The sequence below is a fragment of the Centrocercus urophasianus genome, unplaced genomic scaffold (genome assembly GCF_019232065.1).
Source record: "Centrocercus urophasianus isolate 14NV4802_14NV808 unplaced genomic scaffold, USGS_Curo_1.0 seq_14, whole genome shotgun sequence".
Lineage (NCBI taxonomy): Eukaryota > Metazoa > Chordata > Aves > Galliformes > Phasianidae > Centrocercus > Centrocercus urophasianus.
Window position 1 is genome coordinate 45,109,426 of NW_024884586.1, and position 18,251 is coordinate 45,127,676.

Consider the following 18,251-nt stretch of genomic DNA (forward strand, 5'->3'; position numbering starts at 1 on the left):
ATTCTTATCTTTGGAAACAAGGGGTGACGGAAAACCCTATGATGCGCTTTGCACAAATACTCTCTGTTCATTTCCTTTTGTCATTTCCTTGTTGCCTTCCTGGGCACGAAGCCAAGCCTGCTAACAATCGCCACTCACCAACTCCTGAAATACACAATTGTATGAAGTCGGAGCAGGTGTTCGTTCTGTGAAAATGATACAGGGAGCAGAAGCTTCAAAACTTAGCGTGTTTTAAGCTACGATTTTCATCACTTCCAATCTTACTTTTGAGCTCCCAACTGTGAAATACTCTAGTTTTGATGAGATAAACTTGTCGCTCTACTCTGCGTTTGTGAAAGGTAAATACCACAGAGCTTGGCGTTTGCTCGTGGTTTTGAAAAGATGAAAACTAAAGCAAGGTGAGAGTTTTACACTGCAGAGCTGGACAGAAATGCATTTTTCCTCCTGTTTGAAACTAGAGGGAAAATATATTCATAGAACAAAGTTCTACAAAGTTCAAATCAGAGATGTGGTTACAAAAATGGTTCCTCTATAGGAGGAACGTTGTCTACAGTTTTGAGTAAAATAGAACAAAAAAAAACCCCAAACAATCCCATTGTGAAAGACTGAAAACATTTCAATGATATTCTGTTCAAAGCTGCAATCTCTTAGGGACCCTTATTCCAACAATCAATCCTTAGAGTTGAACAGAGCAGAGAGGCACGGTCTGGGGAGGTTCTGTCTTTGAAGCATCACATTCCTACTGCTAGAGCTTATTTTTAGAAGTCCAAATTAAAATAATTTGATAACATAAACAGCAATCCAGACCCCAGTATGAGTACACCTGTGAGTATACACTCTAAGTATTCCTCAGTATACTGGAGACCCTCCATTTCTTAGGTATATGAATTTTAAAAAAGCTTTAGATGCTGGCGTTGATCCCTGTAGATTTGTCTCCACATGAGGGGTGCTCCTGTCTACGGGCAGGAGGCCCTGCTCTAACTCACTCCAAAGTGCTGCAGTCAGAGGTGAACACAGATTACAGCACTTTATAAGATACAGCATTTATAGACCGACCTTAAGAGTGAACTTGGGAGTAGCCCACCAATACTTATTCCTAGTCCAGTTACAACAGCAGAGAAAATCTAACTAAAAACAAGCTGCATTCAAATTAAATGTTAAATCCACAAAGCCATTTGGATTTGAGTTTACCTTCATAGAGTGAAGGGGGAAAAAAAAAAAAAAGCAAAAAAACCCCACAACCATCCAGCTCACCTTAAGTGCCAAAGCACAGCCAGTCCAGAACAGTTCTATCTGGGTTCTAATGAGGGAAAAATGTATGGAATGAAGGTTACAGATTTTTCTTTTTTCACTAAAGGCAAGATACTGATGAATACTAGGATATTAGATAAATACCTGAAAGCCAAACAACTGCCCACTTCCACAAATGCTTGATTTAATAATACGTACCTCACTGATGCATCTTAATAGCTTAACTCTCCTAATACTGGTTTTTAATAACTCAAAATTAGTTTGGGAACTAATTATAATTCATTTTCCTTGCAGAACTCATGCACAGGTTACCTTCTTGTGTGTACTTCCCTGTTGTGTGAGCTGGAAATTACTCTTGCTCCATCTCCCAGTACACAGAACATTGATCCAACCAGAGCGTTCCAAGTGCTGCCTACACCTCCCCTGCCAGCCATGCTATACCAGCACTGTGCATCATGTTGAAGCTAGAGCCTTCAGAGTGGCTAAAACTGAGGTAAGCAAATAGAGAAACCTCTCACTACATTTGAAGTCTCAGCATGATCTGATTCCCTCATTTTCTTAATATGCTGCACTACTGTACCTTCACGAAGGCAGCTTTCCTATTAGTGAGTTCCAGGACCCATCACGTGAGCGGCTCTGTGCTGCTGCAATGCCCTCACAGCCAAAAGCACGTTTCTGGGGAGTCCCCTCCAGACTCACATTGATCAGGCTGTGCTCAGCAGCCTCTGTGGCAACAGGCAGGAGGAGTGCCTCACATACAAGCTGCAGTCAGTAGCTCTACCATTAAGACGAGGGATTCCCACTCTTCTGCAGTGAACTTCATTTTAGTGGTTGACAACAGGAAGAGAGCAGAGAACTTTAAACTTGAAGCCATCAGTGTAATCTCCAGTAGGGACCTATGGAAAAACGTCACATCTTTGAAAGGAGAGAGATGACTGAAGAGTGGCAAAGGTCATTTGTTTATAAAAGAAATACTGAAGACTTCAAAATATAAATGGTTAAACTGCAAAACTGTGGCTTTTATTTCCAAACATACAATAAATAGGTCCACCACAACTAGCCTCTAACTTCATTTTACATGGAAGGATTTTAAAATTAGTTTGTGCATATTTAAAAAAAAAATAATAAAACTTCCCTTTGCACATAATTCCATACATAACCCAACTGCATTACATACCAGCTTACGGTCTTGGCACTGTGATGCAAGCAACCAATTGGAAACAGAGCTTTCTGGCAAGAGATTGAACAGAAATCACATTTTGTACTGTTGATGAAATGTACCAACAATTTAATCTATGTCTGAAGTGTACAAAAAACTTTTAGCATGTAAATGCTGAAAAGCAAGTCTCCTTGTGGGGGCTGCAAGGTAAGTGGATTTATTAACTGTTTGCTATTTGCTACATGATATAATTTTCATACCAAAATACCTTTACTGCATAGTAACATTCCATATTTTCAAATGCAAGAAGAAATTAAATGCAGTCTTTTTGCTTTATTCCTCGTCGCTGAATTTAAAGACATTTTTAACCATAACTCTGCTTCATCACAGTGCAGAAGGCCCTTAATATTTCAAGGATTTATTCAGGCATATCTTTAATACAAAAGTAGAGGCTGAGGAAAAGCCAGAGTAGTCTATACACAATGCACAATCTGTGTACATTCTGAAGCTGTACCTCTTCAAGAACTACTTATACACTCTTCAAACAAATCCCTTTATCCAGCAATTCAAAATACTTTAGATCAGAAGTTTTATATTAGAATCAATACATTATATGCATATAAATACATTTATACCCTTCGGTTGCTGAACAACCCAGATGGCTGTGAGGATGTGACCTGAACTGGTTCTCCACTGGTCTGGGATACCAAACTGTATTGGCAGCTCACTGTTAACACAGTGACAGTAAGAAATGGAGATCTTTGCACAAGGTAGGTGTGCTACAGCATCAGTTAAGACTAGAAATAGTAGGTGACATCCTGGCACCTTCAGCAGGGCCAGGGCTCCAACTTTTGAGATGCAACACCTGGGCAGTGTTTTCTTTCTCTGCATATGCCCCGTTCATTTAGAGTCCCAGCAGAACAAAAACAAAACAAACAAAAAATAAAACCAAAGCAAAGCTTTTACCACTACAAATTTTCTTATGAGACAGGTGCTGCAGCTTTCAAGAGCAAAGTAGAATTCTGTCATTAAAAAAACAAAACTCCCCCCCCCCCAAAAAAAAAAACAAAAAACCAAAATCAACCACTAGTGTGCAAGTGTGTACTTCAGAAGACAACAGCAAGGATCAAATACAGACCTCAGTTCAATCTGAAACACGGTAGCCAAACTGCTTGACAGAGAAATAGCTCTCACTGCAAATCTCATCTTCAGTTAACGAGTGCGCTTATATATACTGGTATACACACCTGCCACACGCACACAAACCCCTCCTTCCCCCATCCTTCAGTACAATCTGCAGCATAATCATCATTAGCAACCACCAGAACGCTTTGGAAGCACACAGGCAGCCCCTGAGCTCCCACAGCACCGCCTCCTCGCGAGCGTTTCAGGAGCATTCAGAACTGCACCGGTGCAGCGAGAAGCGTTCTCAACTTTGTCTCTCAAAGGATACAGCAATGCTGACTCTTTGAGTATCCTCCAAAGGTGCTAGAAGCTTTAAGTTTGAAGCGTTTCTTTCTACAATGCCAGGCATACAAACGTGGATCTCTTTTAAATAATATTGCACATAAAAATCATCTTAAACTTCGTAGTGAAAGCAAGGTTGGAGGACAGTGTTTCCCAAAACAGATTAAAAAGCTACCTGTACATATTAAGTTTTAATTTAAAGAACGCCAAGATTATTCAAAATCTAAGCACATAATACTGACAGAAAAATGTTAAATTGCACAATCTACATATAAATTACATTTGTAAATACTTAAAAGTTTTTAAACATCGAATACCCTTGATTTCACCAATCAGCTGGGTCACTGGCAGAGGATCAGCTCGATGAGTTAGAAGTACTTTCCCCCAGAAAAAAAATAGAAACAAAAAGATCTGCAGTCTTAGACGAAGCACTGGAAAAGAGTTAAAGCATTTCAGCTCAGAGGTAGTGCTAAACACATCCAACTAGAAGTCCATTATATCTGAACTATGATGAAATAACGTAGTAAAATGTAGAAAGACTATAAAATTTACAAAAATAAATAGTTCTGAATGCTTTAGAAAATGCAAGAGACTTTGTTGACAAGTGTCTTGATCTGCTTTTCCGACCAAAAGAAAGCAAAGCGTTGTCTCATTTTTAAAATATACCCATCTCTAGTAATGTGTCTGCATCCATTCAATCCAACTACGCAACTCGACGTATGCTGACGTGGCATAGACTCTGATATTAAAAATAAAGTGGAGGCTTTGTAAAAGATCATCTCATATGAAATTTGTTTTGCATGTAAATTCTTCTGACAAATTAAAAATTGCACATAAAAAAGTTTATTGAAAGAGGCATGAGGGGTGAGAAGGGTATGTGCCTAATGTTCCACATGTACCCTGGAGGGAAAAAAAGATGATTGCACAGTTCTGATAAATAAATATTTCTTAAAAAAAAAAAAAAAGAAAAAAAAGAAAAAAGGACCACCACCTTCCAGGTTTAAAAGTTTTGGAATTATTTAGGAAACCTCACTACAGACAAGTTATTTTTAGCTGTGTTTTAAATAATTCTTTACAACGTTTCCAGTGGCTTTTATCCTGAAACCAAATGAAAGCGGCAGTCAAAAAGTATCTTTGGGTAAAACAAATATCAGGACCCAACCAGAATCTCCATGATGTGGTCCAACTCACTCAGATCTGTTCTACATATTTGAATGTTGTTTGCTGAAGAAGAATTACAAGTTGGAAAGGTCTTCAACGGTTCTTCTGTAGCAAGAGGTGGTGGTCTGGGCGGCATCAGCGGGGGGCAACAGAAGTCTGAATCGTACATTGAAGTATCGATATCTTCAAAAATGTCATCTATTGCCAGATCCTTCAAGTAGCTGGTTGAATTGGAAATCTCAAAGGAACCAAACACGCATTCGGCTCCTTTCAAATCCTGTCTATCGTCTTCTAGCTTTAGACCGGGATTTTCTGGAAACTTTGGCTGCTCATCTCCAGCAGGAACCAGACAAGTAGGTGGGCTTATATCTTCTACAAAGTCTAAATCCTTCAGAATAGACGAAATAGCAGACGACATATCATCATCTGAAACTATCAGCAGGCTATTTTCAATCGGGTCCTCCGCAGACCTCAAGTCACAACAGTTAGACTCTTGCTGACTAATACCTGAAGGCAGCTGTAGGGAAATCCCAGATGACTCCATCCCTGTGTAGCTGGGAGAACTAGGAGTAATGCCAGTGCAGACGGTAATTGCCTGCTGATTACTCTCTTGTCTCATTTCCTCTTGAATTTGCCGCACTGTGTTGGCTATGAGGACAGAGCGGTGCAAGTTCGGTTCCACCAGCATTTTGTAAGTCTGTAGCTTGGTGAGGCACATGTTAAGCACCAGCTGCCTCTTAACTGGATATGGCAGATTTCGACTGGAATCGAAGGCACTAGAGAGACCAGCCATGTTCTCCTCATAGTCACTCAGTTTGCGTTTTAGGCCTCTCCCCAACATGAACCTGAAAGAGAAGAACTCTGAATTAACCTTGGCCAACACGGTCACTTCTGTAAGATCTCAACAGGCACCTTCAGAAGTCCACAGCAACTGGCTGACTTAAAATTCTAATGCTGTAGAACACTGAAAGACAGTACAAAACCCCAGACAAGAGAATTTAATTCAGAAGAGGCACCTTCCACCTGCACTGTTTCACAACATTTTTTCAAAGGGGAAAACACTAGAAATAGAGTAACTGCTGTCCAAAAAAGCAGCCTAAGAACTTCCAATTCCCATTTTTAATGTTTACTTTCAACTCTACTATGAGAATAAGAACTTTATAGGTTATCTGTGTTTTTTAACCTCTACCATTAAAATTACACAGCATATGAGATTCATTAATGAAGTTTAAAGTCTTACATCCATATGAAAGGAAATAGTTGCTTAGCAGTTTAACTAAGGGACGAGAGGAAATCTGGCAGTGTCTCAGAGCTCAAAGAATCATTACCATTACCAGTGGCCACCAGTTCACAACTTGCTAGTAACCTAACTCTATGGATATCCAGCAGGAGTCTTTCACACAGAAGTTTAGTAGTGAACAGTAAACACTGGTAAAATACTGATTACACACATCTTGATGTGCTCGAGGAATACAGGGACCTCACTCCCAAACAATTTAAAAGATTAAGCAATTGTACATTAGACACTCAGTGGCAGATCAAGGGCAGATCCTGAACGTACAAAGATCCAGACACTGCACAGGGCCTCCCAGCTTCCTTTTCATGTGAGCACTGGGCACTGCCAGCAGCAGCTCAGCTGATGGCCGCAGCTGCCAGCTGCTAGACTTTTGGGAACAAGGAGATGGCAGCAGGATAAAGCCTCTTTTACTTCTGGGATTTCTCCAGATTTGCAGGAAGCAACGCAGGGCTCCATGGCTACGTTCACGTGCCTGGACAAGGCTGCTGGAGAACTCAGCTCCTCTGGAGGAACAGAAAATGAGCAGGCATTCTTCTCAGTTAGAAATGCATGAAAAACAGACAGCAAGTAGAGCAGTTTATGTTTACAACTTCTAAATCATACCCACAGTTTCTGGGACACACCTAAATAAGTTAAGCCTGTTGTAAGAATGTGTTTTTGCTTAATGGGTAAGTAGCTTGAAAAATAAACACAATTAGCTATAACTTTTGCTATTAAAATAAAAGATTAAGTGAATCTTTCATTTCTCACAATTCTACCAAAGCTGCAATTTTTCTAAGCTTCAAATATAAGTTTAAACTTTGTAAGCTTAAGAATGTGTTCTACTCTGATTTTTTTTCTGCCAAACTACCAGAGCAGCAGCTGAACCTCTTGATAAAAATAAGGTGTCTGAATGCTGTGTGCCTACTCATGTGCCCACACTGCCCCCAGCCCTGCACCCCATCTGAAGCAAGCAGAGCCAGGCAGTACTGAGCACTCGGCTACAACAAAATCAGCACCAATCCACGTACAGAGTTCAAGTGCCAAATATTAAAAGGGGATGTGCACGTACACGATAGGCACTGCCTGTAAAACTATCAGCAATACTGCCTGCAACTGGTAACATCGTACACAAACCAAGGGAAACTACAAGTTACACAGGCCCTTACAATAAAGTTGTTGCTAGATATGCCAGTGCGTGGCATACTGTGAAGAAACAGCGTCTGCCTATCAATGACAAATCACACGGAAATCACTAACTCTCCATCTTAAATAGCATTTAAGGTTGTGCAACCTAAGGCATGCCCACATACCCTTCCTGTAAGGAACAAAAGCACACATCAAACCAGCTCTGTGTCTGCTAAGCACCATCATTCCCACACACCACATACTAGCTGTGTTGGATTTTTTCCCCCCATTCTCTACTCAAGCAGACCAAAATTCCTATTCCCAAAGGAACAAAATACAGAGCACGCACGGAACAGCAATTCTGATGGTTCATACATTCAGAATGCTTGGTTTTGCCACTTTACAGCTGTTAGCAATCTTAACCTCTGACATCTCAAACGTGCTAGTGTTTCAATTCTGTAAGCAAGCTTAAAGAGCATGCAAACGTGCACGAGGACACGTCATTTCACAGAACAACTCAAACCCAAATTTTAACATTTCAAATCATACAGTAGGCTAGACTAAGTATTTTATGCTCCCATAGGAGACACCCTCCTTTCCTTTCATAAAGAAGTGTCCTACAGTATTCCTGACATACGTAACAAAGCTCGGGTCTGACAGTACTTTGAACTGTAAGAACTAAGTGCAAGAAACAATTTCAAGTGCTTCTATTTTACAGATTCCCCATTCTCCGCATGTTGCAAAAGCCTTTTGTGTGTGTGTGGGGGAGTTTTCTGATTATTACGATTTAAACATACTCCTATCTTACATTTCATTAATTCTGCCTGATCATTTTGATTTTTGCCTAATTGCAAGGCTGCTCAAGTCTCTGGCAAATAAAAAAACAGTGCCACCAGTACAGCGGATTTAGAGGTGACCAGTGGCATGGTTGCTACAGGAGACATGAAATTTCTTGTCAAACATACTCAGCTGCTGACCTACAAAAGATACAGAGTCCCTTTGTTACCAGCTAATCCACATTTTATCAGGTCTTTTGCTTTACTTTTGAGCATAAGAATTTCTGACAGGGTCATATTCTTAACAAACTGCTCTGTACTCACATGCAATTTGTCCTCTTGCAGCACTGCCCAAACCAAAAATCACAACCAACACCCTTTTATGATAGCACTGTAAGCCACTCTTTCCCTCAACATTAAGAAAAAGTTCAAAGATCCAACTTTTATAATCTTTTGTTATGGGGAAAAAAAACACAAAAGCATAATAAGGAATGTAGCATCTCAACAAGTTTTCTGGTGTTTTCTCATCCTCTCTCATTACAGTAATGCAAACAGAGCCACAGCCCATTTAGGACTAAACACTCTTTAATTGAAGTTATTTTGTGGAAAAAAAAACCCAACAGAGTGAATTTAATGTTTAGGAGTGCCAAACTCTCCATCTATGGCATGCACAGAAATTCTGCCCCTGACAGCAGGCTCCTCAGTTACTTTCAGTTCCACGGAGTCCATTTAATAGAAACTCCTCCCTGCTAAGAAGAGCAGAAGCCTCCATGCTCTGTAACCCTACACTGTACCCAAGTTGGAAAAAAACTTGGAGGGAAGAGGCACGTTATGGGTTGGCAGATCTGCAGAGAACAGCAAACACACAGGCCTGCTCAGAGCTTGCAGTTACTCAGAAGAAACATTCCAGGCTACCAAGAAAAATTCACATTGCAACGTGTCGCAGACAATGCAGGACTCGTGCCACCATTTCAGATGAAAAACACAGCTCCATCTGTCACGGGGTCTGAGAGTGCAGTGCAGCTGCCACTGACACATGGTTAGGAAGTGCAGCTGGAAACAGCCACAAAGAACACAGCACGTGAAAACTCTCCATTACTTCTATTTAAGCAAACTACCACTACATTTCTTCTTCCTCACCTCCCTACAACATTTGAAGAGAGAGGTGAGCAACAGGTAGAATGTGGAACTGCCCAGAGCTTTCATTTTTAGACAAGAGAAGAAAAGTTTCAAAAAATAAGTACATAAAAGCTGGCTGGCAAGTCAAAATTGCATAAACACAAACTTGACATGCAGAAAAGCAGCACTGCAGTTAACTACACAAGAATTACTGTTGCCACTAAGTAGGTTTAAATGCCTAGATCACCGACAGAGTGCTTGGCCCGCACCATGCAGGAGGTCCAAATTATTTCCTCTCACCAGTCCCTTCTGGCTTCCCTTCTGAGGTTATCATTAAATTCAAACTTGCTTAATTCTTCACATGCAGTGTTAAGTTTTTCAGCCTTAATCTGTCTCTGGTGATAAATGACTGTTTCTTGTGAGAGAAATATTAGATTTGAACAGATGTAAGCACCTCCTAAGTGAAAGCTGCCTGCCTAGTTTCCAGTAGGACAACTGTACTACCTTGAATTCACATCAATATTAGAGACTCCTCACTATTTATAATACAGGTAATTCTCTTTTAAAGTCTCCTTTGGCACATAACCATCCAAAACACCAAACGTAGAGCCAGCCTGACTGCAGACTTCTGATAGCGACTGACTAAAGCTGGCTATAACCTGATTTCCTGCCCTCCTTCCACAGGCACACGCCACAAGCATGCATCCATCTGCAGGAAACAAAGGACAACAAACACCCCCACAGCCAATGGAAATCTCCCAGAACTATCCAACGTACGCTGCATGCTGGTTCTAATGATACCTTTCCCCTACCACACACGTGTTTGAGCACAGGCAACACAACTTCATTAAGTTTTAATTAAGTGGTGGGTGGAGTCTTGGCTAGTATTGCATCTATCAGAAGCTGCAAAGGAAAAAGGTACGACTGAAGGTAGAGTTAAAAGTGTAAATCCTTTCCCTCCATCTGGACTTAACACTGATCACTTCAACACGACTTACATAACACAGTAAGCTGTCAACAGACCTCACAGGGCAGCCTATCTGAGCTGCCGGAGATCCCCACACAGCCACAGCCCGGCTGCGACTGAAAATTAAGGGGAAGTCGGGGCAGGAGGATTAAATGCCTGAAAAGACTGGAGAGTAAGAAAGTAACCCAGACGAGAATACACTGTAAAACACACAAAGATGTATTTAAGTCCCCTCCTCCCCGCCCTGCCCCGTTTTAGCCAAGATGAGTAACTGCTAGAGGTGGCTAAAAATGTACATATAGGGAGGAGTGCAGTCCTACCAGCTTACTCCCATACCTAAAGTCCTATGTAACAGTCTCTTTACAGGAGTTAGAAATGGCCAGAACAGAGCTGCTCAAAGAAGGGAGAACTGAGGTCAACGTTGGGTCACGAAATCCTGATCTATTAACACCAAAGTCTTTCCTGCTACTTCTCTGCTAACCAGAACACAGACCCAAGACATGCCACTGTTCAGACTTAAAAAAAACAACCAACAAATAACAAAAATAGAACACTCCACACATGGATGCACCTAGCATCTTTTCCTGTATTCAGAAAATAAAAATAGGCTGAAAAGTATTCATTAATTAAGAACAGGAAAGAAGTGAGAGGAAGACTGAGCTAAGCACAGAATTACTTTGTGGAATTCATAACCTTCCCACTGTCCCTTCAGTATTTGTGGAAACGGAACAAATATCTACCATACAGTAATATTTTAGGGACTGAAATTATGTTTACAAAGCACTTATGAGCAAGTTTTACTTCTATTTAGAATTTAGATGAAGGCAACCTCCCATCTATTTATATTATGTCTAATTATGTCTAATACTAATTCCTACATTTGGAGGACATCTTCCTAAGTTCCCTACTCCCTTCTTTGGTGCTGATAAGAGCTTTGCTTTAAAAGCTACACCACACTAAGTTTCAGGGCACAACATCTCACTCTGGACAAGACGACCCTCAACTGTGAAGTACATTTTCCACAAGGTACAAACATGCAGCTCTGGGCAATTTACAACTGTAAACAAAACACATTCTTAGCAACTGCTATCTATCACTACAGGCTGATAATATAGATGTACTCAGGCATTACTACTGTTAAGCAAATACAATTCTTCATACTTAGGGAAAACCCAACAACTAAACAAAAGAGCCACCAGCATTACTCTCCTCTTCCCTTGTGACTGTAGCTCCACACACACAAGCAAAGCTCACAGGTGTGTATTTTTAATGAGGAAGCATCTAGCAGATATTTTTCAGGAGCGTGGAGTGTGGGTTTTTTTTGTTTGGCTGGCTTTCCAGGTTCTTTTTTAAGCAGGAAGACAGGAATCATTTAAACTGGAGATCAATAGTAGATGGTAAGAGCTAACACCTGATCAAGAGTTACTAAATCAACGAACTCCCATAATAAAACTAGAACATAATTAAATGAGAACACACGAAACCAAACAAGAGACAAACAACCACAGTTCCACCTAAGGAAAAAGGACTGGGGAGGCAAATGATCCTTAGAACTTTCAATGTGAGGACAAACCAGTAATCAAGTGAATAATTATCAATCCTCTTTTCTTACATGATCTTTAACTTCAAACCGAGATACTGAATGTATTCACCTACTCAATACTGACATATTCTGGGGTTACAGTGATCTAGATGTAAATCACAAAACAAACAAAATTTACAGCTTATTACCTGTGTCAAATCTGGACACCTAAACAAAGCCTAAAGCACTTCACTTTATACTATATCATCACAGAATCATAAAATCACAGAATGGCCTGGGTTGAAAAAGACCACAATGATCATCTAATTGCAACCCCCCTGCTATGTGCAGGGTCACTAACCACCAGACCAGGCTGCCCAGAGCCACATCCAGCCTGGCCTTGAAATATATACACCGCAATTTTTAACTTTATTATTCAGTTTACCATTCTAGCCCACAAAAATAACACCTACAGCTGATTATGAGAACATGGAATATGCTCAGAAGATTTAAAAATATACAAGCAGATACCCTTAGAAAAGAGAGAGGAGTCCAGGCAGGAAGATTCCGGATTTTGCATAAAGTGTGGTCATCCAAAGAGCCTCCAGCTACTCAGGGGTCCAGGCCATCCACAGAGGTAGGATGATGTGACTTAAAGGGAAAAACATGAAAAAAAAAAAAATTAATTGATATGATATTTTTAAACAGGAAAGATTAAGCTCGCAAATCAATAGAGCTATTCGAACGACTGTGCTAAATCCTACTAAAGCAGTGAAACTGGAATACGAAAAAACAAGAGTTCATCAATGCACTGCAGTACCAGGACCTGGTAGTTCCACCTACAAAGACATGAAACGTGAAAATTATGTATTCTTCCTCAAAATGACAGAAGAGCACTGATCCTCCACATGTTGGGCTTTTGGGTAAGAACATGCACTGGTACTTCTTCAGGTTACTGAATGCTGACTTCCAATTGCAGTAATATCAGAAATCACACATCAGGAGAATGGTGAAGTACATTTCAGAATTAACTCCTAACTTTTAGAGGCTGCAAAACGAGATCAGTTTTTATGGAATGCCCTGATTCCTCTCATTTTCAGCACAAATGGAACCACTGCAAGTAGATAACAGGCAGGATGCCCCAGGACTGCATGTAATCAGCACAGCATCATTTTCATCAGAACTCCGATAAAGCAACATCTGCAGTGTGCCAACAGACCACACGGATTAAATTGTGGATTAGACCAAAGACTGGAAACACAGGGGGACATGAAAAGGCTGAAGTGACAATGATCTGAGGAAGAGGCTGGGACGTGCAGATGGAATTGTATGATCTGTGTTCTTGTGGTCTCAGCTGCACCCGGAGAACCCAAGTTCCTTAGTTGCAAGATGTAATGCCCTTATGAAGGCTGGCAGCCTACCCTCTGCATTATACTTAATGTGCTTGTGTGTATGCACACATACGTACAGATGCCCACCCACAGCATTCCAACTATTTCACAGTTACCAAAAGATCCAAGATCAGTTTTATCCAGATGATCACTGGGGACTGTATTTAAAGAACAACAGTTCATATGCTACTTAACTCTGCTTAAAATAATATGCAGTGAAAGCTGGTATCGTATTTAGCCAGACAGAACAGTAAATGAATACATGTGATTTTAGACAGCAACTCCCAGCCTGATCCTATCAAAAGGCTCTTCCATTCACAGTTTCTTGGAACTGAAAAGGTGCAGTGAAACAGCACAGAGGTGCTCATGGCTGATAATGCTCCATGTAACCTCAGTAATAGGTACAGCAATACTGCCCTCCCACTTCTAGAAGCTGACTTCCTTATGAAGGAACATTTGGGCCGGAAGGGACCATTAAGATCATGCAGTTCCAACCCCCACTATGGGCAGAGACACCTCCCTCTAGAGCAGGTTGCTCACAGCCCCATCCAGCCTGGCCTTGAATGCTTCCAGGGACGGGGCATCCACAGCCTCTCTTGGCAACCTGTTCCAGCGAATCACGAGAAGACCAATGTTATAAGTAACCAAAAAAATGAGACAAATAAGTCATAGTCTTTTTCTTGTTTCACTGCAAGCACAACAGCTTAAAAGGTCAACGTGGTGATCTTCTGAGGTGTAGCTGCTAAGTCATGGGGGGGGGGGGAACATTCACTGGCCGCATTTTCTACACATTAAAGATGAAAGGACAAACGTTTCAGAGTGCTAATTCTTTTCAGTATTAAATACCCCTCTAAAAAAAACCTAACAAATAAGCTGCAGCAATTAAAAGTTTTGGATTCGGGATAAGAAAGGCCCAGAGCTCTGCCCACTGTATTTCAGAAGCCCGACCTTTTGCTGGAAGGAGCTGGAGTCCAAGGAGTTATGAAACTTAACTCTTTTATTCCGCACTTTAACAAATCCCTTTAGCATCAACCGTTGAGGTTACAGCGTTTCCCCTGCACGATCTCACGGAGCGGCAGCGCAGAGGGAAGGTTGGCGGGCTCAGATCTTACAACCCACGTAGCGAACGAGCAGTACGCAGCGCACGCAGCAGCCGCACGGCAGGCACTCCTCGCCGGGCGCAGAGCGCTGAGGGCGCCGCACGGCCCGGGCCCCGCCACCATTCGGCCTTTGTGGCAGCAGGCGGGAGCCGCGCCGTTACTTCCTGCACCTCCCCCCGGCCGTAACCGGAGCCGCCCCCGGGCTCTCCGAGCTGCGAAAAGTTGCACTCCTCCCCCTTCCTGCCGCCGGCGGACCTCGAGCGGCTAATTATAACTGCGCGGCCAACTTCCAGCCCCGGGCCCGGCGGCGGCCCGCTCCGACCCCTCGCCCCGCGTCCGCCCGGCTTCCCTCCGGGCCCGCCGCGCCCCCCCGCCCCTTCCTCGCGCTCCCCCCGGGGGGCTCAGACCGGGGGCCCCCGCCCCCCCCCCCCCCCCCCGCGCGGCCGTTACGCCCCCTCACGGCGCCTCCCCCAGCCCCTCGGGCCGCCGCCCGGCCTGGCCCTACCCTGCGCCTCACCTGGCAGCGGAGCGGCCGTCCCCGTTCCGTCGCCGCCTGCCTGCCTGCCTGCCTGCCTGCTTGCTTGCCTGCCTGCCTGCCGTGCCCTCCCGCGCCTACCGGCCGGGCTCCCTTCGGCGGGGCTGGGACTCCGACCGGGAGGAGGCACCACCCCCGCCGGGCCCCGGCAGCCTCCGCTCCGCCCTTCCCTCCGCCCGCGGCACCCACAGCGGTGGCGGCGGGGAGGGGTATGCGTGTGTGTGTGTGTGTGTGTGTGGGTGTGGGGGGGGGGGGGGAGTGGAACGCCGCGCGCACGGCGCCCGCCAGCTGGCCGCGTCCCTATTGGCCAGCGACCGTCACAACCTGCCCAGCAACCATTTTCTCACTGGTCCGCGAGCCCGGGGGGGGGTTGGGCTCCGGCTTGCCCCGCGGCGCCGCCCAATGAGACAGCCGGAAGAGCTGAAGTGGGCGGGGCTCTCCGCAGGCTTCGCCCAATCGTGAGGCGGGCGCCACTGAGTCCCCCCCACCCACCCGTCTCCCGGCACGGCTCTCCGGGTGCCGCGGGCGGAGGGCGGGGGGCAGGCAGGCACGGGGCGGCACGCGGCACGGCTGCACGCCTCGCTACCCGCGGGGAGCACCCGGCTCCGCCCGCAGCGCTAGGACCCGGCCGGAGCAGCAACGCGCCGCCAGGCTTCGCGCGGAACCCGCATCTCTGCCCTCCTTTTATTGTTGTTATTAAACCTAAATAAAGTGAAATTAAAGTCGCTGACAGAAATCGCCCTGTTTAAAGGAGGGGCTCCCACAACTGCGTCCTGCCGCGCGGGCGCACGCGCCTCGGCCCGCTGATAACGCCGCGTCAAACGCTCCGAAACGCCTTTTCACTTCAATTTCTTTCTCCCTTTACAGATGAGAGCTTTTTGGCCGCGCTCGCAGCCGTTTTCTATTTGCTCTCCGTGAGCGTTTGGGTAATCAAGTGACAGCGGCACGATGCTTGTGCAAGGCCGATTTCAACACCTGACTTCCACGTAGTGATCGGTCGGAGCCGTCATCAGCCCCAGCAGGGCCACCTGAAACCCCAACGGCCCGGCCTAGGCCAACCCCACAGGGCCGCGGGGCCTTCTTCCATCCCCCACCCCCATTCAGGACCTAACGCTGACAGAAGCCCGTATTTTCTCCAGGGATAGCACGTCTTCCAAGTCCTCCGCGCTCTCCCATTTTGCTTGAAATCCAAAGGCAAACAGAAGACTTAAGAACATGAATTTTTTATGATTCAAACATGGCCTTTCAGTCTGACTCCCCTCCCAGCACATGGCAGGACACCGATCTCACAAGCAGCGTTGTGGCTTTCACACTCAATTCTGCAGGAGGCAGAAAAACCACACCCCAAACCCGGGCTCTGTACGTAACCCGGCTGACAGGAGCGCTGGGCTCTGCTCCCCCGCTTACCTTAGCACTAGGCTGCTAGTTGGTAACAGCCCCAGAAGGCAGGAACTGATGCAGACTGCTTTCCTATGGATTTACGTCTGTGATTAATTGACTCTGCATCTAATGCTCTAATTGAAGCTGGTCTTCTGCCTGGAAATTGAAAAATGTCTCTATTTTATCCCAGTTACCAGACTCAGCACAATAGTTTTCTTCTGGTCTTTCACCCGCACACTTCTCCATGTGGCAACAAGACCTGGTTGCAATTAATGAGCTAATTGAAGCGGAATTGCACAACAATCACGGTGTGCCACACTTCCATGGCAAAGTGAGGAAGAAGAGTGCACCAAGCCTCATGAGTTTCACCATCTACTTCTGTTGGTTACGCCTCTATGAGCTACTGATTAACCATATATTTAATGCCAGTCCAAAAAAAATAAAAATAATAAAAAAATCCCAGAATGGTAGAAAGTTGTGCTTGAAAACACACATTACACGTTACTGAAGATTTTAAGTAAACCGTGATTCTGTTTTGCTACAAAGAACAGCTAGAAGTGCCTTCTCCCTTTCAAGCAAAGCAGAGGCACGGAAGCAAACATTTCTCAGCACAAAAGTGAATTTGCTCTAAGTGCTGTTTTTCTCCTGTGAGTATTAAACTCTTCTGGTATCTTTCTTAGTCTTGTTTTGGAAGCTTGCACAGTCAGAGACTGAAATTACATTTTCTTGATCTCCAAAATTTGTCTGTGAGGGGCACATGAGAATTGCAATACACTGCTCCTTTGCTGTAACACTTACTCCTGCAGTACTTACTTGCTACTTCCCACATGGTGCTCCTAGGGGACTTCCAAGTACAGCCTACATGTTCTTACAATTTCTTTTTAATTCTGTTTTTGCAAGAAGTCATGTAATCACCTGTATCTTCAATTATTCCTCCCTAAAAAGATGACAGCTGGAATTACTGCCTGTTTCCCCTGCAGTGGAAAGCTGCCCCAAGCTATATATTTTCCCGTTGACAAGTTGGTCGTGCATCAACATTTACCACAGTAATTTTTCAGGTCATAAAGCACTCATTTTTAGCAGAATCTTAGTTAAGCAAAGGAATAATTGTATTAAAAAAAAAAAAAAAAAAAAAAAAAAAGCTACAATTCAGACAAAATATTCCTTATTTTCCACTGACTATATAAAGAAGTCAAGCCACTACATGCAACTGAATTATATCTTCCTTGGTAACTTGAACTATCCAGTGATTTCAGTTCTTCGTGAAACTTCCTTGAAAAAAAATAGCAAAAAAAAAAAAATTAACTGTCAGTTTTGTAAGAGACACCTAAAGGAGCTGGAATAAACCCTTATAGTTTAATTTTTTAAGATGTATATTTCATTGCTATGGAGTATTAGAGACAAGTTGGTGCTTTGGTACTTTTAGTATTAGTCACGTTTCCTATACTGTGAAATCACACTCATTTAGGAATTGATGAGCAACCAAAATTTGTCATGATCAATCATGGTTTTTTTGCATAAGGGACTATACATCGCAGGCCTGAGACATAAGCATACTTTCACTCTGAACGCAACTCACTTTTGAAAGTGTCAGCATAAGACAGGATGTTTTTTTTCATGCTGCCTTTTGACCAAGTTTGTTTGGTTACATGGGAACATACATCCGCAGTCACATCAATATCCCGAGACATGAGACATCCATAATGGACTGATAATTACAGTATAAAACTGTACTATCAAGCAGTTTACAGTAATGCTTTTTGAAATGCCTGCTAAACCAGTCTAGACCTGAGACTTCAAGAAATGACCAAAGGACAGCCTCCAGCACAAGTGAGTGCAGACTGTCTGCACCCCTAACCTGCTAGAGGATGAAAGCCACAGGTGTTGCTGTACCTTTCAGACAATCTGCAATGGCAGCTTTCATCCAAATAAACAATCCCCTCCTTGTTTACCAGATTTGTCCTTTATGCAAACATGACTACGTTCAGAGAGCTATGCAAAATTTCTTCCTAAATAAAT

At 43.5% G+C, this 18,251-nt stretch overlaps 1 protein-coding gene across 1 annotated transcript; it reads right to left on the bottom strand.

Annotated features, from left to right (window-relative positions):
- Nucleotides 1-2,242: 2,242 nt before the first annotated feature.
- On the bottom strand, nt 2,243-14,921 carry LOC122158140 (SERTA domain-containing protein 2-like). Its single transcript, XM_042814574.1, has 3 exons — nt 14,835-14,921; nt 12,358-12,477; nt 2,243-5,883 (listed from the first exon to the last, which is right to left on the bottom strand). The coding sequence occupies exon 3, from the start codon at nt 5,877-5,879 to the stop codon at nt 5,028-5,030; it is 852 nt and encodes a 283-aa protein (XP_042670508.1). The 5' UTR covers nt 5,880-5,883; nt 12,358-12,477; nt 14,835-14,921; the 3' UTR covers nt 2,243-5,027.
- Nucleotides 14,922-18,251: the final 3,330 nt, after the last annotated feature.

What these genes read in the sequence shown, in the direction of transcription:
- LOC122158140 (XM_042814574.1), bottom strand. Translation starts at nt 5,879, where the DNA reads ATGTTGGGGAGAGGCCTAAAACGCAAACTGAGTGACTATGAGGAGAAC.